This window comes from Elgaria multicarinata, chromosome 18, assembly GCF_023053635.1.
Source record: "Elgaria multicarinata webbii isolate HBS135686 ecotype San Diego chromosome 18, rElgMul1.1.pri, whole genome shotgun sequence".
NCBI classification, from domain to species: domain Eukaryota; kingdom Metazoa; phylum Chordata; class Lepidosauria; order Squamata; family Anguidae; genus Elgaria; species Elgaria multicarinata.
This window is the reverse complement of record NC_086188.1, coordinates 4,820,252-4,847,387: the sequence shown is the minus strand read 5'-3', so window position 1 is coordinate 4,847,387 and position 27,136 is coordinate 4,820,252. Positions and strand designations below refer to the sequence as shown.

Sequence of the window (27,136 nt, the reverse complement as noted above, 5' to 3'; positions counted from 1 at the left end):
AAATAGAAAATTTACACATTTGGGCAGCTTTGCTCATGAATAGGATATAGACTTGATACACAAAATGCATCAGGTGTAGATTCAAATTACTGAAATGTTTAGCTTTAACAGGTACAGACAACTCTATGTTAATGAACTGAAACCGAACCTCTCTCTTAAGGCCTCGTTTTTCAAATCCAGCAGCAAAGGAATCGAGTCCTTAAAGGCCTTCATCTTCATTTCCAGGTGATACGCGACAGGCACACTCCGGACTTGTTTGGGCAATTTGCGAAGGGTTTTCAAGTACCCTTCGATCCCTTCCTGTAGCACCTGCACGTTGAGGTTCACCCACAGGGTCTGAGACCATTCCTCTTTAGCAGCCTGGAACCACAAAACAGCTTGTCAGTAGGAAAACATCTCCTTTAAATGTGCAGACAGAACGTTTCTCCTGCCCTCTCCCTCTGGAGAAAAGAGCTTGGAACCTGAACTGCGCTACCAACTGCCAGAGGTACGACCATGTACACAGGACTGCGGTTTCCTGGCTCTGTGCTCAGAGGTCGTAGTCAGAAAAACGAAAAATCCTATGTCTCTCTCAGACACTGTCTAGGGTACATAGGACTGCTCCTTAATGCAGCTTTAAAAAAAAGAAAAGACTCACCCGCTGCAGCTTATAGATTTCATAGATCTGCCTCAGGCCCTTCATATCTTTTTGGATTTTCATCATATCAGGATACATTGTGATTGGAAGGTCAAACAGCTTTTCAGCATTTGCCAGCTCCTGACGGTTTCTCTCGTGTTTCTCCAGTTCTTTTTCAAAAACTACCATGAGCTCTAATCCTGAGGACAGCAATCAGAAATATTTGAGCAACAAGAGTGAAAAGGAAGGCACGATGAAAGCCACTGATGTAAAGCTGAGGTGGGCAGAAGATAGATCCCCCAGATATTTTGGACTTGAACTCCCAGAAGCTCCTGCCGACGTCGCCAGTGGTCAAGAATGCTGTGAGTTGAAGTCCAAAATATTTTATGATCTACCTTCGGCGCACCCTTGATGTGTAGATAAAATGGAGCTAGCACGCTCGTTGACACAACAAAATGCCCCAAATCAATCATAGAATCATAGAATAGCAGAGTTGGAAGGGGCCTACAAGGCCATGGAGTCCAACCCCCTGCTCAATGCAGGAATCCACCCTAAAGCATCCCTGACAGATGCTTGTCCAGCTGCCTCTTGAAGGCCTCTAGTGTGGGAGAGCCCACAACCTCCCTAGGTCACTGGTTCCATTGTCGCACTGCTCTAACAGTCAGGAAGTTTTTCCTGATGTCCAGCTGGAATCGGGCTTCCTTTAACTTGAGCCCATTATTCCGTGTCCTGCACTCTGGGAGGATTGAGAAGAGATCCTGGCCCTCCTCTGTGTGATAACCTTTTAAGTATTTGAAGAGTGCTATCATGACTCCCCTCAGTCTTCTCTTCTCCAGGCTAAACATGCCCAGTTCTTTCAGTCTCTCTTCATAGGGCTTTGTTTCCAGACCCCTGATCATTCTGGTTGCCCTTCTCAGGGTTAAAAGGAGGACACGGAATCACTGGGGCCAATCACTGGGGCAATAAAGTCAGAATCTGCCCAAGAAGCAAAACCTGCCAGTTACTATTCTGGTGATATCACACTGCAGTTTGCTCTCATAACTACTTCCACAGCCTATGGCTACAGCAACTTCTTCAGCTACTTACTTCCTCCTTGAAAAGCAACCCACAAAAGGTTTTGTAGGATAATGGACAGCAATGGGAGACAAAAAGGTGGTTCACAATATGGAGTATCATCAGACTTTAAAGACTTTATGCAAATGGTGCTTGTATTCTCGTAGGAGGGTTTAATGGGCCGTGGGCTTCTAGCCACTGCAATGTTAGCCATTGTTCCTCCAAACTGTTTGCTAATATGAATACCAGGCGCGCACTTCCTTACCTCGATCAAGATTCTCGCCGACAGAACCTGGCCCTCCATTAATAAATCTTTGGTAAAAATCATCAATTTCCTTACTGTAATTTCCAATCTGCTCCCTTGTGATCTAGAGGTAAATATGACCAAAATTAAGACAGTCTTTTCCTCTTTTAAACGCATTTTTCTGCCGCATAAGTTAAATGCAACATCAGTACCTCAGTAAATGTCTTTTTGATACTTGAAAGGCTGTGATCAACTCCTGATGCATCAGAAAAGAGTGTATCCCACATTAGCTTTATCTTATCCACCAGATCCCGTTCTTCTTCTGTCGTCTAAAGGAGAGCAACGTTGACACTGCATAAGAAAATGTGTCAAAGGCTCTGAAACGTAAGCCTGAGTCTGCCAATGTGCAGTCCAGCACTGCCCCTGGGGAGTCACTCACAAGGAGTTGGCTGGCTTCCTTGGGCCCTCTTATTATTCTCCAAAACTTTCCACACCCAGTCTTCTACAGGATTGGCCAATCACAACCTGCCTTCTCGTGGTTCTCCCTCCAACTTTTCAAAGGCCACTCAATGTTGTTATTAAAGAATCAACCATGCCAACATCCTGCATTTTGTCACTTCATTCTATGTCCTTTGACCCTGCTGGCTACCTCAGAGCCCTCCCCCTGCACTGAAGAGTGGGTTTAAAATACTGTAAATAAAGAAAGAATAAGTTTGACCCAGAGCTGGTCCTCTGACAAGTCCTCAGTCAAGTCCCTTAATCCCTAGTGCAGCTCATTAGTCCTGTGGCTTCCTTTCAAACAGCACTAAAGCATTAGTCCACTACAATAAGGAAGTGAAGAGCAAATACCCCTTGAGGATCTGCAGCACTTAACACAAATATTGCCGCACCACATTTGAACACGTCCAATGAAATTTCACTTACTGGGAAGTCATACATTGCAAGAGTGCGGTATCTCTCCTGAATATCCAAGTACTGGAGTTCCACTTCTAAAGACATATCTTTAATCTCAGCAATTGTGCCCAGGACAAATTTGAGATCTTCCAAGGTACTGGGAGTCGTCTTGAGGTTATGTGATAATCTCTGGAAAGTACAATTCATTTAAAAAAAAAAAAATCACGAAGAATTTTTAGTGAAGCGTTCATTTGTGATAAATACAATAATAGATCCTCAGTACCTTAGGACGTTATGGAAAAACATACAAATAAATTGCCTTCTGATTGCAAAATATGGGTTTGTTTGGTATAGAATGGGGGGGGGGGTGAGGGGCTGTGGGGAAGAAGCAGCGAGGGAGACGGGAGCAGGCAGAGACCATCATAGCCTGCTTCAGTTGGACCCCACCCACCGCCACAGGGGTAACTGTCATCTTCACCCTGTGGGGAAGAAGGAGCTGTTGGTCTGCTCCTCCATTGGGAGATGAGAGGGGGGAGCAGGGCCTTCCCACCAGCCTGAACAGTCTCCTTAATTTCTTTTTATTTTCTCCCTCTTCCCTCCCCAAGCCTCATGTGGCGCAGAGTGGTAAAGCAGCAGTTTCTGCAGCTGAAACTCTCCCCATGGCCTGAGTTCGATCCCAGCGGAAGCTGGTTTCAGGCAGCTGGCTCGGGTCGACTCAGCCTTCCATCCTCCCGAGGTCGGTAAAATTAGTACCCAGCTAGCTGGGGGAAAGGTAATAACGGCCGGGGAAGGCAACGGCAAACCACCCCGCTATAAGGCCTGCCAAGAAAACGTGTCCCTCCAAGAGTCAGTAATGACTCAGTGCTTGCACGAGAGGTTCCTTTCCTTTCCTTCCTTCCCTCCCCATCCCCTTTTCCTTGCATGTCATGTCTTTTTTAGAATGTAAGCTGCGGGCAGGGACTGTCTTCTTTACTGATCAATTGTAAGCCGCTCCGGGAGCCTTTTTGGCCGAGGTGCAGGATAAAAATACTCTAAATCAATAAATAAAATTTATCCACCACCTTGGTTAAGAAATTAAGCCAGCTTCAATCAGGGTCACGTCAACCAACTGACACCAGCATGATATCAGGACATCCCATTAGGTAGATTTTAACTGGGCTGTAGAACTGATGAGTGTGTTTTATAGACAGGTCATTGCCAACGGAAAAGAGCTCTGCCTACCTCAATGTTTTCTTGGAGACTGTAAAGCTCCTCCTTGGCCGATTCATTGAGCAGCTTCCCAAGGGAATTCACCCAGCCTTTGGCATTTTCCTGCACGGTGTAAGCCAGAGGCCCGAGCAGGAGGCGGATGCACTGCTCGTCTTTGATCATGGGCTGCTGAATCACTTCTTGGGCTACCTTCACGTAGAACTGCAGCTTCTCATCAAAGACCACGCAGGCTGGCTTTTTGGCCGCAAACTTCTCCATCACTATGGCCTTGTCCAGCTTCCACAGCGGCCGGTACCTTTTCCACCGGTTCAAGTACTTTGACAGGTTGCCCAGGAGCTTGTGCATGTTCTGGGTAACGAGGATGGCCTGTTCGATGATTAAAGGGTTCTGGGAGATATCGCTGTAAAAGCTGAAGATGACGGGCTCGTCGTCGCCGGTTTGCTGCGGCGGGCAGTCGATGCAGGTGCCGTGCATCCAGCGAACAAACAACTACATTGGAGACAGAAGGAGGGTGGACGGGTCTGATTGGGTCTGGGGCTTTGCAGCACTCGGCCTGGCAAACGAGAGAAGGGCTGGCATTGAGAGTAGTCACAGCTGCATCGGCAATACCATACAGGAGGAAGAAGAGAAGTCCTTTGCCAGGTTCCCAGAACTCCTCTTGGTCTTGTCTACCTTTCTTGAACTTCCCTGCTGCTCTCTCAATACACCCCGTTCGGTTCTTCCTCTGCACAGAGACACCTGAATTTCTGTTGTCTTTTGCTGCTGGGGCCCAAACCTCTTCCATTCCCTTGCTGCACCCACTGCCTATTAAACTAATCATTCTTCCTTCCTCTTGCTCTATCATGCTCCTTTTTCCTCCTCTTATCACGTATCCTGCAAAGGCATCTGGGGCGCTCCTTGCAATTTCTCCTCCTTCCAACCCCACTGCTGTTTGCTCTCTGCTCTCTCTGCCTCCTTAATAGCCCCTAATGCTGTTCCTCCTGACTCCATTTCCAGCAACTCCTTCAGGATGTCCTGGTCCAATGAAGCTCAACGGCTTGCCTTTAACAACAGAGCCAGTCTTAACACACCGTTTGGAAGCACTGATTTGAACAATGGACCATTCATTTGTTGAATGCTTTTATTATTATATTTTTTACTAGGAAGCTGAGTATATATACCATTAGATGTGCGGCAAAAAAGCAAGCATGTTATTTATTTAGTTATTTGTTTATTGGAAGCATTTAGATGCCACTTTTTAGGGCCAAGCCTTCATAAAACGCAGCACACAAGAAAAAGAATACTTCGTTCTATGTCATCTCAATGACTTCTTCTGATCTGAAAATCTGTATCTTGATGAAATGTACCTGCTTGAGGCATGTATATTTATTTAGACTGCAAGAGTGTGGGTGGGCCCATCTTCAGTTTTATCTTTTGTAATAATCCTAAATCACTGTAAGCATCCTCCTCCTCCTCCTTATCTTTATATAAAGCAACAGACACTCACCCAACACAGAATTCTCACCTTGGTAATCTCCACACAATCTCGAATGCAATGCACACACATTTTCTCAATTTCAGCAGTATTTGGTTGGAGGATGATTTCAGGAGCAGATAAAATGGTTTCAGCTTGAAACACTGGATTATTCCCCATCACTGCTGCGTTGAAATTCTGCAAATTTCTGCAAGGGGAAAAGAAAAACACACACCACAGATTTGCCCCCTGAGAGCAACCAAACCTGGCAGAAGAAAAAGAAAAGTGCACTCAAGCAGACTTACTTCAGGACCAGGTTGGTCAAACTCTGATAAACTTTCTTTTCCCAAAAGGCATAATAATGAAACAGCCTTGCAGCCCTGCCGGTGTTGGTGTTCATCACAAGCCCCTCCATTTTTGTGAGCAGCGGGCCGATGGAGACGTACTTGCGAACCATGTGTTCAACATCCCTGGATCTTTCATGCTTAATATACTCAAAGTATTCTTTCACTCCTATTCAGGTGGGTAACAAAATGAAGACCATGTTAGTCACGAACAACCGCACAAAGTAAGTCACTGGGATTCGCTTGCAAAAAAGCAGTTACGTGAATCCATACAAGTTAAAAGCTTCAAACCCAGTTAACATGCCAGGCCTGTTCACACAACCTATTGTCGTTGGAATGGTGGAGTCGTGCTTAAGGGCTGTTTTGGATCTCGTCCTTGGGTGAAAAGAACATTGATCTAACTGAGCAAACAACATGCCCCCCTCTCAAGTGCTGTATCTGTTATTTAAGGGCCAGTGGCTTGTTCTGTAGTAACTGACTTCTTCTGGCTGGGGGGAGAGTGAGGGTTGGAGTAAGAAGAAGATTGAGGGATGTTCCTCAGGGGTCTCCCTGCTCCCTGGAAGAGTCCAAGGCCCGCTCATCAGAACCAGAAGGCAGTAACATCTCCCAGGTGTCCCATGAACAGGATGTGGGATCCGAAGCAGAGGGCACCAGTTCAGAACGACTGAGGACCAATTTTGCCACTTCCCTGGAGCTCCTGTCATCAGAGACCTCAGTCTCCAAGGTGTCTCAGTCCTGGCCCATGAAACATAGCAACTTTTGCAGGCTTACTTACAAGGCCGTCAGCGCTAAACAGGAGCACAGGGATACATTTAGTGTGGGTTCCTGTTTTATATATGCCTTTTCTTAAAACCAAGCAAAACAGAAGTACGATGCAGCTTCCTGAACAAACCCCTAGAGAAGCAATTAATGCTATTTGCTTATGCTCATGTGAACAATGGCTTAATTAGACACTCTTACCTAATGGAGATTGACCGCACAGGGGAAAAGACTGATCTATGGAGGATATGGCTTGTAAATGGCAATGTATTACCTGCGGTATTTCAAGCAGTATGCCTCCTGCTGCTGAGGAACACAAATGGCAGGGTGTAATTGTGTTCATGTCCTGCATATGGGCTTCCATGGGCAACTAATTGGTCATCGTGTGAACAGGATGCTTGGCTAGAAAGGCCTTTGGTCTGATCCAGCAGGGCTCTTCTTCTTAATCCTCAAAAGCAGCTGTACCTAACCCTTTTGCGCCACAGTAATGGCTTTTTTATAGGACCTGGAAACCAGCAAAAATGGACAGACATACCGGGAAGATAATCTTCACTTTTGGAAGTTGGGCTTTTGAACAGATTGGTCGATTCTATTAATAAAAGCTTATTGGACATGTCTTCGGCATTCTTCTGAATCTGATGAACAAGCGATTCAAATTTCCCAATGGCTTGGGTGCACCGCACAATGTAGTCAGCAATACCTTTGAAACAAAGGGAGTCTAGGTGACTATTTTGCCTTTAACTCCCCCGCCGGCCAGCTATCCCCCACCATACAGACACATTAAACATCTCCTTCCCCACCTTTCCACTAGCAAGGTCTCAAGGCAGCTCAGGACATTAAAAAAACCCCATAACTGATAACAATGGTAGCAATCCAGTGAGAACTAACATCAGCAGGGGCAGTAAAAACACTCTGGGCTGAATAAAACCCACTGCAAGACATTGTCTAAAACAGCCTTCCCCAATGTGATGCCCTCCAGATGTTTTGAAAGACAGCTCCCAGCATTCCTGACTATCGGCCATGCTCGCTGGGGCTGATAGGAGTTGAAGTCTAAAACATACAGAAGGTACCACGTTGGGGAAGGTGGGTCTTTTAGATAGCAAAGCTGGTGCCGTATCAATATTTCTTTGGAGGATGTTGCACAAAGGGTGGGCCACCACAGAAAAGACCTTGTCTCTGGCCTCTGCACAAGGGCAGGAGCATCCCAAACAGTGCCCCAGAAGCTGATCTTAAAGACTTGTGACTTGGTCTGTGAATCATTGCTTCAATTATTTTCTATCCCAGGTAAAACCCAAACACCACTAGAGGAAAATCTCCATTGGCTTTGAGTGAGCTTCTTCTGGAGGAATAGCATATGTACATGAAGTACACAGATTAGTACAAGGAAACCTGAAAATTATTACCTTAAAGATGCTTTATAATGTAAGCTGCATTACCTAAGGAGTTCCAGTTGAGCCTCTTGTAACCAGATCTGAAAACCCGCCACAGTTCTTGAATATGTTCATCTAGGAGCTGGATCTCTGCCTCATTCAGTGTTCCCACTAATTTGTGATAACGATCCAGCATCTGTTTAATGTTATCAGTATATCTAAAGAGTGAGAGAGGCACAAGGAAACCACTGAGAACTGCTTCGTAGAGACATCACCCCTATCTTGAGATCCTTGTCAATGTCACTTCTGAGTGGTCAGGGGAATCCCAATTTCATATCCATTTGGATCCTAGAGAAAGCTTTCTATCTGCCTAGCCAAACCAACATGGAATTGACACGCCCCTAAGTCAGGGTTGGAAAAACTCAGGCCCAGGGTCCCAAGCTGGCTCTCTGGGATTCCCAATTCAGCCCTCTGGGGATTCCCAGAAACCTCAGAGGAAACCTTCTCATGGCCTCACCACCTTTCCCCCAAACACTGGCACACTACTGAAGCCCAGTCTCAAAACAGTCTCTTCCTTGGGTGTTTGCAGTGGGAGCTGTCCCAGGTCCTGCACAGCCTAACTCAGCCTTGGCTCCCTAGAAACGTGATAGGAGCTGCTTGACTCCGTTTCCTCAAGGCGGGAGTTCATCACTCTGCAGACTCACAGCTTGCCTAAACCAGCACATTCCCAGAACAGCATGCAAAGGAACAAGCGGAGGTTCCTCACCTGCCCATTCCCTTCACAACAGTGCCCCAATGCTGCATGGCAACACAATGGCCTTACTGTGGAGGCTCTCCTCACCAGTGGGTGGCGTGTGCTCTGGTCCAAGTGTCTCTCGTCCCTTCCTCGGGTAGGCAAGGACAACCGAATTAGAAGGCGTTGTCCCTTCCAATGGTTGAAGAGTCTCCCCCACCCATCCCGCCTGCCCAGTTCTGGGATTAACGTAGCCAAGAAAAAGGAATCTTGAAAAACCCAACTTGTCCACAAAACGTATATACCTCCAAAAATCATGAAATCGTGTATAAGAATCGATCTTGCCTTTTCCATCTTCTCAGTGGCTCTCACTGAGAAGCCACTGTGCCCACTACTTGTCCACATTCCACTGAGATGACAGTTGGGAGCAGCCATTATTATCCCTTTGCAGAGTGCTAAAGAGGTGATTGGGGGCTCAGGACAATTGGAAGCCCCAAAGAGGCAAACCCCTGCTTTTCCTAGCCAACCAGACCTTGAACAGGGGAGGTTGGAAGCTGGGAAAAAAAAGATGGAGGATCACTCCTCTCAAGCCCTGTCAGATCAAACCAGGTGGGACTAGAACTGAGACGCCTCCCATCTGATTGGAAAAGACAAAATCATATAATTTTCACAAGCATATCAGGGCAAGTGAGAGGAGTGCCTGTGCCAGGATGTACTCCTGCATTGATGGAGAGCCAACAGCTTCCCATTTGCCATCCGTTCAGACAAGAGCAGGTGTACCTGAGATCCTTACCTGAGCAATTTGTCCTCCTGTAGTGCCACGTTCCTTGCTAATTCGGGCACAGGAAACCCCAGGTGTTCCATGTACTTCGTTTCGTTGATGATCTCTCGAAGCTTGGGAGAAAAGTTGACCGTGAAACGGGTCATTTTCTCTCCAGTGTCCATGTCTTCGGAACGTGGGGTCTGCATCCCAGGAGATCAATGGCCACAAGAAGGAGAGCATGTCAAAACAGAGAGGAAAGGGGGGAAAGAAGTGTTGCTGTAAAATAATACGGAAATTTGTGGAACTTAAAAACTATTCCGCATTGTCTGTATCGTCCCAAGCAGAAACAAAAGGCTACTTCTTTAAAAAAAAGAAAAATCTTAATAATCACCTGCTCCCGGGTTTCTGGGTTAGCCTGAATAATAGCCCCAGAAGGATGAACTTTAGCAAGGAGGGTTTTTTTTAATAAGATGGGGAGCTTATCTTCTACATTGTCTCTCCACTGGTCGTATTTTGTATCTTCATATTCTTTCATCCTCTTTGCCACTTCAAGGTATCGTTGTCTCACCTGAAACACACCAGTCCAAACTAAAGTACTTGGTCTTACTTTCAATTGCTTTTTTTCTTTTCTTTTTTCCTCTCTTTTTTATGTTTTATTTTTATTGAAAATATACAAGAGATACAATGATAATAATCAACAAAACAACAACACGAGAAACAAAAAGAGGGGGGGGAAACAGAAAAAATAAAGACGAAAAACGGGGAAAGGAAAAAAGAAAACAGTATTCCACTATGATTCAGACAACATATGGAGATTTAGTATAGAACATGGTCATTTATAAGTTAAAGTAAAAGACTCTGAGGTATATTACAAATACAGATGTAAACATAGACATTACATTAAAAGGAATGATTATGTTTTATGTAGACCAAATATTCCTAAACATTTTTAGGACTGGATGTGTGTTACTAGCTTTATTCATATATGTAATAAAGGTCCCCCACTCAGTGGCGAACGTATCTGATTTTTTTTGGTCCTTTTGCTATACATAACTTCTGAGTCGATTTTTCTATTAGTGCTATTTCCCATATCTTATTATACCATTTAGTTATTGAGATTCCTTGTAGATCCTTCCAATATCACATTATGTGAGATCACATCACACCAGTCCTTTTACAACTTCATTGGCTGCCAGTCCAGGTCCGGGCCCAATTCAAAGTGCTGGTATTGATATTTAAAGCCCTAAATGGTTTGGGGCCAGGTTATTTGAAGGAACGCCTCCTCCCGTATGTCCCTGCCTGGACCTTAAGATCATCTACAGGGGCCCTTCTCCGTGAGCCCCTGCCAAAGGAAGTGAGGCAGGTGGCTACTAGGAGGAGGGCTTTCTCTGCTGTGGCACCCCGGTTGTGGAATGAGCTCCCCAGAGAGGTCCGCCTGGTGCCTACACTGTACTCCTTTCGTCGCCAGCTGAAGACCTTTTTATTCTCTCAGTATTTTAACACTTAATTTTAACTTAAATTTAAATTTTACTGTTTTAACTCTGTATTTTAATCTTATATTTTGCTGCGTGGTTTTTATCCTGGTTGTGCTTTTCATACTGTATTTTGTATTTGTGCTTTTAACCTGTTGGTTGTTTTATGATGGTTTTAATTTTTGTGAACCGCCCAGAGAGCTTCAGCTATTGGGCGGTATAAAAATGTAATAAATAAATAAATAAATATCTGGCTATAAGCACTCGCGCTGCTATTAGGAGGTATCCCACCAATTTCTTATGTAATAGGTCTTTATGCTGTCCGTGAAATAAGTTTAAAAGTGCCAGTTCCGGAGATTTAATTACAGTTGTTCCCTTTATTTTTGAAATTTCCAAAAAGACTTGGTCCCAAAAATCAGAGACCTTTTTACAGTCCCACCACATATGTGTGGAAGACCCCACCGTATCGCGTCCCTGCCAACATTTAGAAGAACTGTTTTCTTATTTAAGGCTGCAGCCCTATAGAGCAAATCTCTCACAGTGAGAGTAAATCTTACTGAACTCAAAGGGGATTTGAGTATCACAGCATAGGATTTCACTGTAAAATGCATATACTACTCTGCTCTTTGGCCCAAAGGGACTGTCAGGGCAGCTTACAGAGAAAATTTTAAAGCAAAAGTGGTAAAGATATTCAGCAACTGCTCATCCCAAAACAATGTCCCTGGTCCACTTCTGGTGCACTGAAGTGCTAATAATTTACTGATATGTACTTATGATTTACTAAGGAAACACTCCACCCTTACCTCTTTTCCACGCTCACTAGCCAGCAGCTCCTCTACTTCTTGAAATCGAACAATGGTGTGCTTGATACGGTAGAAAAGGGACCGTGCCCAATAAATTGATCCTGCCACTGGAGGGTGATTCTTGCACAAAGGTGGGTTGACGAGATTACTGACAAAGATGTTATTAACTATGTCAAGCTGTGAGTAAAAAAACAAAAACAAAACATCCATGTGATCTTACTAGCTTTATTACTTTGCTTCTCTATTATCAACAAGGTATGTGCCAGATCTCAATAAGAGCCAGGCTCCAGGTTGGTAGGTTCCAGGACCTGAGGGAGAAGGCTCACATCTCGGAATATTACAAATCTGTTTAATGTGTGTGTGTGTGTGTGTGTGTGTGTGTGTTTTCAAAAGTCCTTTAAAAGGCAAATCCTTGTGAGGACAGCACTACGGGAAAGTTACTTCCATTTGTTAATTGTGGCTGCAAGGCCAGCGTCACCACGAAGGTAAGCCCTTAGCAGCACAGCTGACTGATACAGCCTCAATAAGTAAATTAGGATGATGAATAAAGAAAGGGATTGCCAGTCGCTGGAGCTCCAGGGGAAAACCCTGAGGTGGGGTGCTAGTGTACGAGTTCACAAAGGACACCAGGAGATTGAAGGAGATATCCCTGGAGAGGAAGAGCACCAAGGAACATAGAAATATAGGATGCTGCTTTATATTAAGTCAGACCTTTGGTCCATCTAAGCCAGTATTGTCGACACTGACTGGCAGCAGCGGCTCTCCGAGGTTTCAGGCAGGATTCTATTCTAGCCCTGCCAGGAGAGGCCAGGCTATCAAAACTTCGAGCCAACTGCTTGCAAAGGAGGTGCTCTACCACGGAGCTACGGCTTCTCCCTACCTCTTTGCAATACTGTGCCAGAATGTCATTGAACTTCATCATCATCTGCTTGTTGATGGCCTCTCGAGAACGAATGTGCTTGAATTTTAAGAGCATGTCAAATGCAGCTTCTGCGGAGCGAAGAGTCTTAAAGGACTCATCAATGAAGCTCTTTGCTTCTTTTTCAATATCCTAAAAATCAAGTAAGGCGAGTTAAAATTAAAAACACACACACATAGGGATGCTATCAAGGACCATCTCTTTCATGGATAACAAGCATGGGAGGGGGATCGTAAGACAATAACATCACTGTTCAGGCCTCCACAATGTCATTGCAAATGCAAGCTGCCTTCCCACAAGTGGCTTTACATGGGGACGAATGGGGGTTGTAGGTGAGGTTCTTAAACTTCAGTGGCTCTATCGGGAAGAGAGATGAGTGAAAAGCTAGAGAGAAACAAATCAAAGCCTCCACTGCTTACCAAAACCTCCACCTTAAATTCTTCCATAACCATCTTCCACTGGGTTGAACATCTGATGTTGAAAGGCTCAAAAATCAGAACCTCCATAGGGCTGACAAGGCCATCAACTCTTCGCAAGACTTCATCGATTCGCTTTGGATCCCCAGTGACAGCTTTCAGTTCAGGACCAAAGATGTTGTTAAACTCCTCCATAACCTGTTGTGGGTAGATGCTAGTTTTAGTGGATACTCATTTGTTCTTTATTCATAAGAACATAAGAAAAGCCATGCTGGATCAGACCGAGAGTCCATCTAGTCCAGGATTCTGTTCACACAGTGGCCGAACAGCTGTCGACCAGGGACCAATGAAGCAGGACATGGTGCAACAGCACCCTCCCACCCATGTTCCCCAGCAACTGGTGCACACGGGCTTAATGCCTCTGATCCTGGAGGAAGCACATAGTCATCAGGACTAGTAGCCATTGATAGCCTTTTCCTCCAGGAATTTATCCAACCCCCTTTTAGCCATCCAAATTCCAGAAAGGAAAGAAGGAAACCCAGAGCAGTTTGAGGAGGCAGGCAAGAAACCCAAGGAGACTGTTGTCAAGGATGACACCTGAAGCAACTGTCGAAACGGCCTTCCCCACCTAGTTAGGAAGGGGAAAGGTAACGCCTGTGCTTCTAAGATAGAGGTGGGCAACTTGGCCTAAAACTTCCATTAGCCCTTGCCAGCATAGCCACTGGTGAGGGAGTTGTAGGCCAAAACAGCCGGAGAGGGGCAAGTTGCTCACCCTGTTCTAAGAGCACAGGGCCAGCTCTGCTCCTCAGTGGAGGCCGGCCAAAACATTGAGAAGGTGCCTCCCTCCCTCCCAATGGAGGTTCCAAAGCCTCTGGAAGCTCTGCCTTCTCAAAGCAGGTGGGATGACTCATTCCCATGATAGAGGAATATTAAGTCTGGGTGTGCTGTTTTTCTTCTTTTTAGCCCTTTCTGAATCGCCACTTTATTCAGCAGTGTGAACAGGAGGGTCCCCCCCACCCTGCCCCCATGGGCCTACCAAACTAAGAGCAGCAAAGATAAACTCCAAACAAAAAGTGGCTACATGGAGATATTTAGTTATTTTCCTCCTTTCTGCTAAAACAAAACCTTAATTAAGACGTAACATAAAAACAAATAAATTAAAAGCACAACGCCACAAGAAATAAACAGCACCTGACCAATTCAAAATGCCTTCAGCAACAGACTAGTTTATAGGGCAAAGATCTGCTTGAATAAAAATGTCTTTGCCTACCGGTGGAAGGAGAACAGATAGAGGCCAGGCCAGCTGCCCTCGGCAATGAGTTTCAGGGTTTGGGTCCCTGAATCAAAGGCTCAACAAAATATGCAAGTACAAATCCTACTCTTCAACAATCCATGCATGCTGTTACCTGCAGCACATTATAGAGGTCCTGGCAGATTAAAGCCATATAATCTGTTTTTTCAAACAAGCGTTTCCTGTCAAATTCCCATCGCGCGTCTCTTCCCGAAGCTTCGATTTTGGCACGGATATCAAAATAAGACTCCTTCCAAACTTCGAGTGTGCGTTTGGCTTCTGTCATCTTGATTTTTGCGAGCTGCCTGTCTTCCCTGAGAGTCCGCAAGACAGTGCAGAGATAAACTTAGCCGAAATGGAAGAAGAAAAAAGGAGAGGAGAAAACAGCTATATCGAACGTTCAAAAGACTGCCATGCGCTTTGGACCAGATGTGTTTCACCAGGGGAATTGCACATATTTAGAAAGCCCAGTCTTTGGAAAGGGACAGAAAAGAAAAATATGTTATGCTCCAAACATAAACACCATCAGTGCAGATGTAACCATGGTTAAGGCAGATAATGGAAGGAGGGGAGAATTTACACCTGAGAGGGAAAGAGGAGAAAACACATATTCCTGAGGTTAACTCCTGATTTGCAGAAAGTCAATTTTACATCTGTACCAGGTCTGGATGACCGCAGTCCCCAATGCAGGGTTCCGGGACCACGATGGATACCGCTAACATATCTAACTAAGTTTGAATAAGAAAATGCCACTCACTTGAACAAAGTCCGTAGATCCACGACTTTGCAGACCCTTGCTGAAATCTCCCAGGCGATCCGTTCCATGAGGGGGATCATCCTCTCGTCCTTGTTGTAATGCCGCGAAATAATCCACACCATTCTCAAGGCATTCATCAGTGAAGGAATCGTATCCAAGACAACACTGAAGCCAGTGCCATGTGTCAAATTCTTTGGCGGGGACAGCAAGCATTGTAAATAAAGGTCAGCATAAGAAAGCAGGACACTTGTTTTCGCCACCAGAAAAAGGAAAGGAAGTTGGGTTGGGGGGTACTCAAGGTCCCCAAACAGCTAAGGTTGGCTTGAACAGCGGCTACCGAGTTAAATAACGAAGATTTCCAAGATGCAAAGTGATCAGGGATACTGTTTAGGAAAGATTTCCAGAGGCAAGCTGTGTTATTCTATTGCAGCAAAAACAACAAAGGGTCTCGTGGCACCTTAAAAGCTAACAAATTTATTCTGGCATTAGCTTTCATGGATGATAGGCCACTTTATCATCTGATGGAAACCATGAAGGCTAATGGAATAGCTTAGTTAGTCTTTAAGGTGCCCCTGAGACTCTGTGTTCTCTCTCTTTAGGAGTCCCCCGCCGCCACCCGTCCACAAGCACACACTTTGGTGGTTCTCCTGCTGAGCAAAACGTACCTTCAGGTGTCGCTCAAGAGTGGAAAGGAACCGCACGTTGTCCACTGCCTCCACGTGGTGCTTGCAAAGTTCGTTGATGACGGTCTGCAAACTTTCCACTGTGCCAGTGTTGGCAATGTCGAGCACTTGCAAGACCTTCTTGACTATGGGCAGTTTGATCTGCTCAGTGAGGGCACTCAAAGTAGCGTTTCTTTCGCGCCACAGGTCAATCTCTGCCAGCGGGCCGTTCCCCTGAGGGCAAGAGGAAGCACAACGAGACCAGGGGCTTAGAAACCATGACAGACATTTCACATTCCCCGCTCAGAAAGCAGACAGTTTTCTCCCCAGGCACCTAGCGGCTGTAATATCCTTGGGTCTGGCAGGCAGGACACAACTAGGAAGCCAGTTTGTGCATATGACACAACCACACAATACATGCAGCCACTCCAACCCAACAACGAAGGGGATAACAAGTGCTGGAAAAAGGAACGAAAAAGGGCAGCCGAAACCATCAAAAGCTTAGAGCACCAAATCTACAACGAAAGGCCAACGTGTTTGGGGGCTTTTTAGCTTAGATAAACAGATGACTCCGAGGGGACATGACAAAGAATCTGTAAAAATGATTGTGTTATTCATCTCCTTCTCTGGGATGAATGTTTTTGCTTGTTATGGTTTTAAATTTTGCATATTTGTTTTTAATGTTTCCGTGTTTTAATCTTTGCAAACCGCCCGGAGAGCTTCGGCTATGGGGCGGTGTGATGATGATGATGATGATGATGATAATAATAATAATAATAATAATAATAATAATAGAGCCTAGTTATAAAAAAATAAAAGCCTGGGATCAAAGCTCCTCTCAAGGCCAGAACTGGCTTTCCTCTTCGTACCAAACATTAATAAAACTTTATTGAATAAGTCTTCCGACCATTTCAAAAGATCACGTCATTGTTAAAAACATACAGGCATTAATTAAAATTTACAATTTAAAACAATATACAGTTCCTATATGATATATTATTTAAGACTAACAGTTAATAAAACCCCTTGTGTTGCGAGATTTAATAAAATCTACTTATTAAGTCATTTTTCTAATTCTTTTTTCCTTATGCTGGCTGCTTTGAGAGCAAAAAGGGCAACCCTCTGAGTCACAAAATAATTAGAACCACGTAGGAGGAAGGACAATTTATCCTTCACTGTCCAGTTTCTCATGCGTATTAAAAACATAGATATTTAGATTTCTCTACATTTTGAACACATACAACATTCAAGTAAATAGTGAGCTAGCCACATATACATAATCTGTCTTTCGATGGGATGCCTAGAAATCTACCCTGTAGCATCGTTGTATCCATCAGCTCGAGACGAAGCCGAGTAAAGGCTCCTTGATGGACCCGTTTCATATCAAAGAACAGGTATTTTTCTTCTTTAAAATGGACTTTAGATGTTGCTACCCATTTCATGGCCCTTGAATTTGCCACTGCGGCTATATCACTCTGACTTCTAATATCTGAGATCCCAAGTTTAACAGCATTTCTTATATTAGTATTGGAGGTGCTGATTGCCAGCAGACTGAAACCATAGCTTGGTAACATCTTTATAAATTTATACAGCCAGGAGGTTTCCAAGGTTTTAGCCATCTGCTCGAGAAGACATTTCTTGGGCAGCCTGGCCTCGTTCATCAAAACTAACTTACACCAATAATTGAATAGCCTAAAATGTATTTGATCTAAGACTGCTGTAATACCGACTTCCGATCTAAGCACGTGTGCTGGGCAGGTTAGAGCAACCCCTAACATCATTGTACCAAACAGTTGAAAGGAGAATTCTCCTTCCCTGGGATGCAAGTTGTGCCACCTTGCCAAAAGGTAGTCCAGGAGTTATAGCTCTCATTCAGGCTAATTTGGGTGCTCTGCTCTATGGGACATACAGCAGATATTTGTTTGAACCCAGTGGAGGCTGGCGGCTCTGATTTTGGTGGGGCTGTGGATCCATACTGGGTTTCAGCCAGAACCAGACAGAATCTAAAGGAGCTATCTAGAGTGCTGAAATAAGTTTCATAAAAAGAGATAGATACAATATAATTTGCAGTGTGGGCTGAGGGGGAAAACACTTAGTTTGATCTGAGTGTTGGCAGTGGTGACAAAGAGACACAGAGTCGCTAAGAGGTTTCTAGCAATCAGACAGTTTGTGGTTTTAACGTTGTTGGTATTGCTTTGAGACAGACACTACTGTGTGCGTGCTTGCTTCTATGCTCTTGTAAGGCCTGTTCAATCTCTGCATTTGTACATAAAGAGATTATTACAAAGCACTGTAAGATTTAGTAAAGATGGAGTGTTAAACATACTTGCTCCAGCAGAATTACCTGGGGGACCTTTCTCAGTAACCCTTCATCTGCTGAAGATATTAACATGATCCAACTATGTACATGTGTTTCCAGTGTTTCAACTACGTCTTGATCACAGGCAAGGTGGTTCACATCACCGTCCAAACATATGGTTGGCAGCTCTAACTTAATTTCTCCTGTTGAATGAAAATATTGTTTGCTTCAATTCGCATTACTGGTGAAATTAACAGAAATATTCCCCAGGCTTGTAAATTTCTCTACAGAGCAAAAAAAAAGGAAAATGAATAAGGACATCAATTTTGGAGAAACTGAAAAGGTTGTTTTGCCCACACTTCTGTACGGGGAGGAGAGATTAGACTGTTAAACAGCCGTTCTCAAACGTTGACAACTCTGTAGAAGAAAGAGAGAATTAACAGTGCTCTCTAGATAGAATGCAGCTGTTCATAGATGACACAAACAAGGCAGGAAGACTGAAATGGCATTGTAAACCCACCTTCCTGCATGGCCACCAATCAATTTATTAACCTGATACAAGCACATTTAAATCTGCATTTGTCCCTTTCTTTCACATGTGCACCCTAACCACAGGCAAAAGCCCCAAAAGTGCTTTAAGAGGCATATGTGACATCTGTCTGAGGTTTACCTTCAATCTGTTGTATGGTTCTCTGAATGTGGTTTAGGAATTTCTGCATATTCATTAAGAACTCATTCCTTAGGATCTGAATGCTGTCCAATACTATTGACTTCTTCTTCAACTTCACAACAGATTGTGGATCTTCACCTTCTGCCTTTTCAGATTCTGGGTACTCACCCGCCTCATATCGGTTATGGCACATTGCAGGCAGAAAGACCTGAAAAGGCAGGGCTTGTTTTTACCACTTCCTTTTTGCTTCCATTTCAAATACAATGCTGGAATCCACTTGTAACATTATAACAGCTTTACAGACGCATGCAGCCGTTAAAGGCAAAGAGTCAAGTAATGAAAGAAAACACATCTGACAGTTCTAGATACCATTAGATCCAGTTATAGCTGTTGTTGTGTTAGCAAGTAACAATTATCTTTTGCTCTTTCTGGCCCAAGTGTTGGGTATTTCAGGGCAGCACCTCCTGGGCCCATTTTCTTTGGAGAAAGACGGGACTGGATACACAGTCCAATGCTACATATTTTTATAGAGATGTAAGCCTGACTATGATCAATGGGGCTTTCTCCCAGGAGAGTGTGCACAGCATACCAGCCCAAGATGCATTTTTTGGGTGTATAAAGGCTTATTTAAGATACACGTACAGCCTGTTGATCAAATCCTGATGGTCTCTTCTTGTTCTCCCTCCACCCCATTCTTCAGGAGAGCTGTCAATTAAAAAGCAGGGCTTGGGGGTTCAAAGAGAGCTTTTCTTTGCCTAAGAGAACACTCTTGGAGAGTGCCTGGGTTTGGGAGGGGGGTATCACGCCTTGATTTCCTGCTTCTTGCCCTTTGGACTTTTAGAAATTTTTAGGAATGTGTTGAACCAACTAAGTATGGTGACAACCCAACTAGTCAAATATCCTAAGTCAGGTAGTGTAGAAAACTGATATTCTTAAGCTTTTCTCATCATTTATTGAACCTTTTTACTTTGAATGCCATGTAAGCTCTGATCTTTTAAACTAAACTCAATTGTAATTAATTACAATTAAATGACCTTGGGGGTCATCCCCACTCAAGCCCATCCATAACTGCTTGACTAATATGCTACTAAAATTTTTGAATTACCTCTAAATAGGGAAGTTCGTGTTATCAGAAGTTTTAAACTCGGTTCTTCTGGCACCCGAATGCATTACTCCTTATGTTGCAGGAGTAATTCCGCCATTTCTCCCTGAAAACTCTCACATCTCACCTAACTAATGTGAGCCCAAGTGTAAAACGGTTGAGAGTTTTTTCAGCTATTGCTTCTTTTGAATCTGTTCATGATACCTCCCTAGCTTTTTGCCATCACAAGCATTTTCTGCAGGAATTACTCAATTCTGCAGGAAAATGTCTGTGGTCTCAGTATAATTGAATTTGCAGGTTTTGAGATGTGATTTGAAAACAAACAAACTCCTCTCACCAGCGCAAATAACTGCTTGAGCATCACCAAGGTATGACCATTTAGTATGCCGTACTCCAGTACGTCTGGCAAGACATCATTCGCTTCAATCAAGTCGTTAGGTTCAAAAATGGTCTCTAAGGAGTAAAAGAAGGTAACAATTACATTTAAGGAGGCCTTCTAACTCGATGCTCCTGATCAACAGCTTACATCAATATTCAGGAAATTCATGCTCTACATTTATTTATTTATTTATTACATTTTTATACCGCCCAATAGCCGAAGCTCTCTGGGGATCAAACTGCTTGTTTGAATGCGCTCTCTCTCTCTTGTTCTCTGCACATTAGGATGAAAGCTGAGCTAGTATCTTTGACATTTCTACATGCAGCTTTAATCCCGCACCTGTACCAAGGTGTCTGTTTCCATGTGCTTTTTTCTGGGGGGTTTCTTTATCTGCCATTCTCTATGTTTCATCTATTTGTCAACTAAGGCTGCAGGCACTAAGAAATGAAATATGACTGAAAGATGGGCAAAACATATTGTGCATGCAATATATACTGTAGCTTCTTGACACTCCATGTTCATGCAAAGACAGATCCTTTTTCTTTTTCCCCTGAAAGATTTTTGAGATACTGATCGAAAACTCAAGCTCCCCGAGTTGAAAATAATGGAGTCCATTCCAAAGGGTAGGATCTCAGTGGCTATCTGAGGGCCCGCCTTCAAAGAACCAAGTCCCCTTTTAGCCCAAACTTCTTTTCAGCTAGAATATTGCATCATAAGCCATCAATGTAAAATACCTGCAGTGTCTCTGAGAAAAAACACGGAGTCACTTTCCACAAAGTCTTCCGGGACGTCATTCAAAGCCATGTGATAATACAGGTTATAGACCTCTTGTTTGATTATTTTCTGAAATGAATAGGCACAAATGGACAAGCTTAGAAAGAAACAGAGGGCATGGTTGTCCATAGCTGTCTTTCCAAACAGATTATATGCAACAGAGCATGCATCCACATGGAGTGGATCATTCAGTAAACCTTCAATAATTGCAAGACCCATGCATACACCTGAAGCTAGGTCATTCCAGTGCCTTGCCAGTCTGAATAATAATAATAATAATAATAAATTTATTACCCGCCTCTCCCTCTGGATTGCAGGTGGACCTCAAAGCGGGGCTAACGTGAGCTACCCGTCCAACTGACCCAAAGTGCAATGACAGTGTGGGATGCCCAAGATCTACCTTGTACTTTCGTTTTTGAGTAATTCCTCCTGGCTTGCCCTATAGCAGTGACTCATGAGCAGGATGAGTGAGGAACATTCCCTGTGCTTCAACACTCACACAGTCAATTAGAACTTGTGTTCCATTAGCTAAACATTTGAGAGTTGTTTGAGACTTGGACCTGGTTCCCATGTAACAACGGCCCATGAGTTGTGTAACCCATGGGTTGTTGGGGCCATGCATGAGCAAGAGGGTGTGTTGCCTCCTGCCCGCTCACCACTTCCACTGTGTATCTGCTTTGGGAAACAACCCAGGAACTCTCAGTTCTTAGGGTTTTAGTCCAAACCCAGTACTCTAGGTTGTTGAGGCTTAAACAACCCAGATTTTTACCCTCAACAACCCAGAGTACCAGGTTTTGGTGTCACAAGTTAACAACCTGGAAAGAGAGCATTCTTGGGTTGTTTCCCAAAGCAGAAGTGGTGAGCAGGCAAGAGGCAATGCACTCTCTCTCATGTGCATCCCCGACAACCCATGGGTTATTTTTATGTGTGAACCAGAGTTGTAGGTAAGTGTATAAAGTTTGGGGGAGGGGGAGAATCACAAGGGCACTGTTTGGAACACAGTATATGCAAAGCCACTTCCAGAGTGTTGCATTTCACAACTCTGTGCATTTGTACAGAATTCAGACTATGACAGTTATCAGAGCACCATAGAGAAGTACCCCTTCACTGAAAACAGAATCTGACAAACTATTTTGTTAAATAAAAAAGAAACCTTAATTTAAGAGAGCTTCAGCTATTGGGCGGTATAGAAATGCAATAAATAAATAAATAAAAAGATGAGTTGGGGAAGGAAAAAGAAGCATCATTCAGGCTCAGTATCACCCATGTATAAGCTGAGAAAAACTCACAAAGCAAAAGGTTTGCAAAACGTCCAAGCGGGAGACAGAAATTAAATGAATGTGTTTTAATGGGGTTAATGATGAAATATATTGTTTTTCGTTCTTTATCTTCAAATCTGCATGAGCCTTGTTAATATAATAGCAGGGCCTGTTTGCTTTAGTTTTTCAACAGAAATACAGCCCATTTCTGGCCTGCCGTAAAGCCAGAAGAGCATTGAAGAGAAACGGACTTACTTTATAAAACCGAACTCTTGTATCTCCCATGCCCAGCTCATGCTCTATCTCATCGATCCCTTCCCCAACGGAGACAGCAGAAGAACGGTCTGCCACCGGCTTTTCTCCAACTTCTGAAAGAGAGATTTTTCTTTTTCGCTCTTTCTCTAAAAAAAAGGTATATCCAGCGTAAAGAGCTAATGACAAGCAGGTTTGCAATGTGTGCAACCTACACTAAAAGCAACCATCCAGCTTTACCCCCCAGTTGACCTTGAATTGAACCTCGGCAGGTGCCCAACTATACCAATCCTTGGTGCAGGCCTTATTTGCTAGCTAGGCTTTTTTCCCATACATACTTCCTTCTTCAACTGAGGTTGAGGAGCCCCCTCCCAATTTCTCCAAACGATTGTCTTCATCATCACCAACTTCATCATACGGGACATCTGTTTCGCAACGACATGGAGAGAGAGGAAAGTTGACACGATTGTTACAATAAAATCCACACAGTTAGCTGCTCCACAAGTCGAGTTCTCCACTCACATTACGAGAGAAGCAGCTCCCTGCAGCAGGGTGGATTTGATTTAAATCAATCTGATTTAAATCACGATTTAAATCACTACTCAGAAAGACTCGATTTAATCATGTGACTAATCATAGCTCTGGCTATTGGGCAGTACAGAAATGTAATAAATAAATAAATAAGTGCACTCTATTCATTGAATTTTTGAAACTTAGCACTTAAGAGGTAAGGGGTTGACTCTGTGTACATAGATTTGCAAAGGAACAATGGGACTGTGATCTCTGCAGACACAAATTCACCGTTTTGAGAACTGTAAAACCAAGCATCTGTGATATAATATCTTCTAGACAGAAAAATTGCCCAGTAATCTTACAGAAACCTCTGGAAGAGCATGACATGGTGAATGGATGAATGGAATTCATTTACCAAAAATTTAAACATTGCATGAATATACAGCCTCATGCTACATAATTAAAAACTAATCCTTATTTCATGATGAATAACCTTTGGACTATAATGTATCTTAAATAGAAAACAGATTTTTCCTCAAAAAGCATTTTATCCTCGTTCCACATATCATTCAAGGCAAAATATCTAAAAAGAAAGAAGGGGGAGAAACCGGGCACAAGGCTGTGGTGACTCAAGAGGAATAGGGTGAGAGGTGAAGGCAGTGTCTTCAAGTAGGGTGACCCTATGGAAAGGAGGACAGGGCTCCTGTATCTTTAACAGTTACATAGAAAAGGGAATTTCAGCAGGTGTCATTTGAGTATATGGAGAACCTGGTGAAATTCCCTCTTCATCACAACAGTTAAAGGTGCAGGAGCTATACTAGAGTAACCAGATTTAAAAGAGGGCAAGGCACCTGCAGCTTTAACTGCTGTGATGAAGAGGGAATTTCACCAGGTTCTCCAGATATACAAATGACACCTGCAGAAAATGCCTTTTCAATACAACTGTTAAAGATACAGGAGTCCTGTCCTGCTTTTCATATGGTCACCCTACTATTTTATTTATTTATTTATTTATTACATTTATATACCGCCCCATAGCCGAACCTCTCTGGGAAGTTTACAAAAGTCAAAAACAGTGAACATTGAAAAAGTATACAAAATTTAAAACCATCAAAAACATAAAAACAACAGTATAAAAACAACGGTATCCATTTAAAAACAACAGTACATATGAGGAGAGGTATACTGTAACAGGGTACTGCAATATCCTTCTATTTCCATGATATATATATAATCCAGCATCTGTGCAAGCACCTACATTATATGCTTTTAGACGCCAGGTGAAGACCTTTTTATTCTCCCAGTATTTTAACAGTCTATAAATAAATTTTAACTTGGCATTTTAAATTTGTAATTTTGCATTGCTGCTGTTTTTTATCTGGTTGAGCTTTTATATTTTATTTTGTACTATGGTTTTATACTATTGTTTTATACTTTGAATGTTTTTAATTTTTGTGAGCCGCCCAGAGAGCTCCGGCTATTGGGCGGTATAGAAATGTAATAAATAAATAAATAAAAATAAATAAAATATATATAATCCAGCATCTGTGCAAGCACCTACATTATATGCTTTTAGACGCCAGGTGAAGACCTTTTTATTCTCCCAGTATTTTAACAGTCTATAAATAAATTTTAACTTGGTGTTTTAAATTTGTAAATTTTGCATTGCTGCTGTTTTTATCTGGTTGAGCTTTTATATTGTATTTTATATTATGGTTTTATACTGTTGTTTTATATTTTGAATGTTTTTAATTTTTGTGAGCCGCCCAGAGAGCTCCGGCTATTGGGAGGTATAGAAATGTAATAAATAAATAAATAAATAAAGGAGAAACTGTTAGCCAACTGCCACACAGCATCTTTGAGAACGACACTTATCCCAATCATTGCAAAGAACCACCTTTGGAGGCACTCTGCACACACTCAGAGGCACCTCCGTGCCCCAACCAGGGGCGGGGGAGGGATGCGTGGAGGCCACGCACCGATTTCGAAGTCGACCTCATCCAGGCGCATCTCCTGGCGGAAGAAGAGGGCGGCGGGCTCCCCTTCCTCGGCGCTCAGGTTGAGGTAGCGCAGGAGGTTCTCGGCCTCCTCGCCGTCGTTGCGGTTGAGCAGCTCCTCGAAGGGCGACTCGTCCTTGACGCCCAGCGAGCTCTGCAGCCGGACGCCCAGCCACTGCACCCGCACGTCGTCCATGGCGCGGCTCCGCCTGGGCCCCCCTCAGCCTCTTCTCCCAACTGCGGCGAGGCGCGAGGCTCGGGCCTAGGCCAACCGACGCTCAGCCGTCGCCACGGCAACGCCGCGGGCGGGAAACATGGCCGCGCGGCCTCTGGCGGCCACCAGCGGCTTCGCTGAACCCAGATGTGTTGAGGCGACAACGCCCAGCATATCCCGGGGAGCGGGAGGGAGACGGTTCCAGCGCAGCCTGCGCCCCTCTAGATGTGTCGGACTACAACTCCCATAATCCCCCAGCCAGCTGCAGTTCAAATCATAGAATAGCAGAATTGGAAGGGGCCTACAAGGCAGGGTGACCATTTGAAAAGGAGGACAGGGCTTCTGTATCTTTAACAGTTGCAGAGAAAAGGGAATTTCAGCAGGTGTCATTCATATGTATAGAGAACCTGGTGAAATTTCCTCTTCATCACCAGTTAAACCTGCAGGAGCTATACTAGAGTGGCCAGATTTAAAAGAGGGCAGGGCACCTGCAGCTTTAACTGTTGTGATGAAGAGGAAATTTCAGCAGGTTCTCCATATATACAAATGACACCTGCTGAAATTCCCTTTTCTATGCAACTGTTAAAGATACAGGAGCCCTGTCCTCCTTTTCATAGGGTCACCCTACTACAAGGCCATCGAGTCCAACCCCCTGCTCAATGCAGGAATCCACCCTAAAGCATCCCTGACAGATGGTTGTCCAGCTGCCTCTTGAATCAAAACATCTGCCTTTGCTAGGGTGACCCTATGAAAAGGAGGACAGGGCTCCTGTATCTTTAACAGTTGTATAGAAAAGGGAATTTCAGCAGGTGTCCTTTGTATGCATACAGCAACTGGTGAAATTCCCTCTTCATCGCAACAGTTAAAGCTGCAGGTGCCCTCCTCTCTTTTGTATCTGGTCAAGAGGGCAGGACTTCTGCAGCTTTAACTGTTATGAAGACAAAATTTCACCAGGTGCTACATGCATTCAAAGGACGCTTGCTGAAATTCCCTTTTCTATGCAACTTTAAAGATACAGGAGCCCTGTCCTCCTTTTCATATGGTCACCCTACCTTTGCCTTACATCACCCCATGGGTGGGAGAAAAGAATCCTAATTAATAATAATAATAATAATAATACCGTATTTCTTCGATTGTAAGACGCCATCGATTGTAACACGCACACTAATTTCAGTACCATCAGGGAAAAAAACCCTAAGACACACCTGCGATTCTAAGACGCACCCCATTTTTAGAGATGTTTATATGGGGGGGAAAGTGTCTTAGAATCTAAGAAATAGGGTAATAATAATTTCGTACCCACCTCTCCCTTTGGATCGAGGCGGGGAACAACATTAGTACAGGAATCAACACATCTTAAAAAACTCTTGATTTTACATTGTCTGCGTAGGCCTGCTGGAAAAGGCTAGTCTTCAAAGCTGCCTTAAAATCACATAGAGTGTTAATTTTACGAATCTCATCAGGCAGGCTAGAGTGACCATATGAAAAGGACAGGGCTCCTGTATCTTTTAACAGTTGCATAGAAAAGGGAATTTCAGCAGGTGTCATTTGTTTATATGGTGAACCTGGTGAAACTCCTTCATCACGCTGCAGGAGCTATACTAGAGTGACCAGATTTAAAAGGCAGGGCACCTGCAGCTTTAACTATTGTGATGAAGAGGGAATTTCACCAGGTTCTCCATCTATACAAAGGACACCTGCTGAAATTCCCTTTTCTATGCAACTGTTAAAGATACAGGAGCCCTGTCCTCCTTTTCATATGGTCACCCTATGGCTAGATGCACTTGTGTTCCCTACATATTAAATCCTGGCATTAGCAATGGACTTGGGGCTCAGCCCTGGCCTCTTCTGGACCATGTTGCACCCTTTGAGACTAACCCAAAATGTTTAATTGCAAACGGGTGCAATTGTTGAAGAAA

The 27,136-nt window shown here is 43.8% G+C and overlaps 1 protein-coding gene across 1 annotated transcript in view; it reads right to left on the bottom strand.

Moving 5' to 3' along the window:
- The window catches only part of DNAH10 (dynein axonemal heavy chain 10), an 80,224-nt gene extending 55,025 nt beyond the window's left edge, over positions 1–25,199 (bottom strand). Inside the window, exons 1-25 of the mRNA XM_063144324.1 lie at positions 24,986–25,199; positions 22,832–22,918; positions 22,497–22,642; positions 20,943–21,051; positions 20,167–20,282; positions 18,728–18,935; positions 18,103–18,260; positions 15,762–15,992; positions 15,097–15,287; positions 14,455–14,653; positions 13,052–13,246; positions 12,594–12,764; positions 11,714–11,890; positions 9,830–10,006; positions 9,469–9,638; positions 8,009–8,160; positions 7,108–7,272; positions 5,775–5,982; positions 5,521–5,677; positions 4,029–4,505; positions 2,838–2,996; positions 2,126–2,242; positions 1,935–2,037; positions 638–816; positions 149–360 (exon numbers count right to left, since the gene is read on the bottom strand). Of these exons, the coding sequence (XP_063000394.1) occupies positions 149–360; positions 638–816; positions 1,935–2,037; positions 2,126–2,242; positions 2,838–2,996; positions 4,029–4,505; positions 5,521–5,677; positions 5,775–5,982; positions 7,108–7,272; positions 8,009–8,160; positions 9,469–9,638; positions 9,830–10,006; positions 11,714–11,890; positions 12,594–12,764; positions 13,052–13,246; positions 14,455–14,653; positions 15,097–15,287; positions 15,762–15,992; positions 18,103–18,260; positions 18,728–18,935; positions 20,167–20,282; positions 20,943–21,051; positions 22,497–22,642; positions 22,832–22,918; positions 24,986–25,199 (4,478 nt within the window). The remainder of the gene's footprint in view (positions 1–148; positions 361–637; positions 817–1,934; positions 2,038–2,125; positions 2,243–2,837; positions 2,997–4,028; positions 4,506–5,520; positions 5,678–5,774; positions 5,983–7,107; positions 7,273–8,008; positions 8,161–9,468; positions 9,639–9,829; positions 10,007–11,713; positions 11,891–12,593; positions 12,765–13,051; positions 13,247–14,454; positions 14,654–15,096; positions 15,288–15,761; positions 15,993–18,102; positions 18,261–18,727; positions 18,936–20,166; positions 20,283–20,942; positions 21,052–22,496; positions 22,643–22,831; positions 22,919–24,985) is intronic.
- Between the last annotated feature and the right edge of the window lie 1,937 nt (positions 25,200–27,136).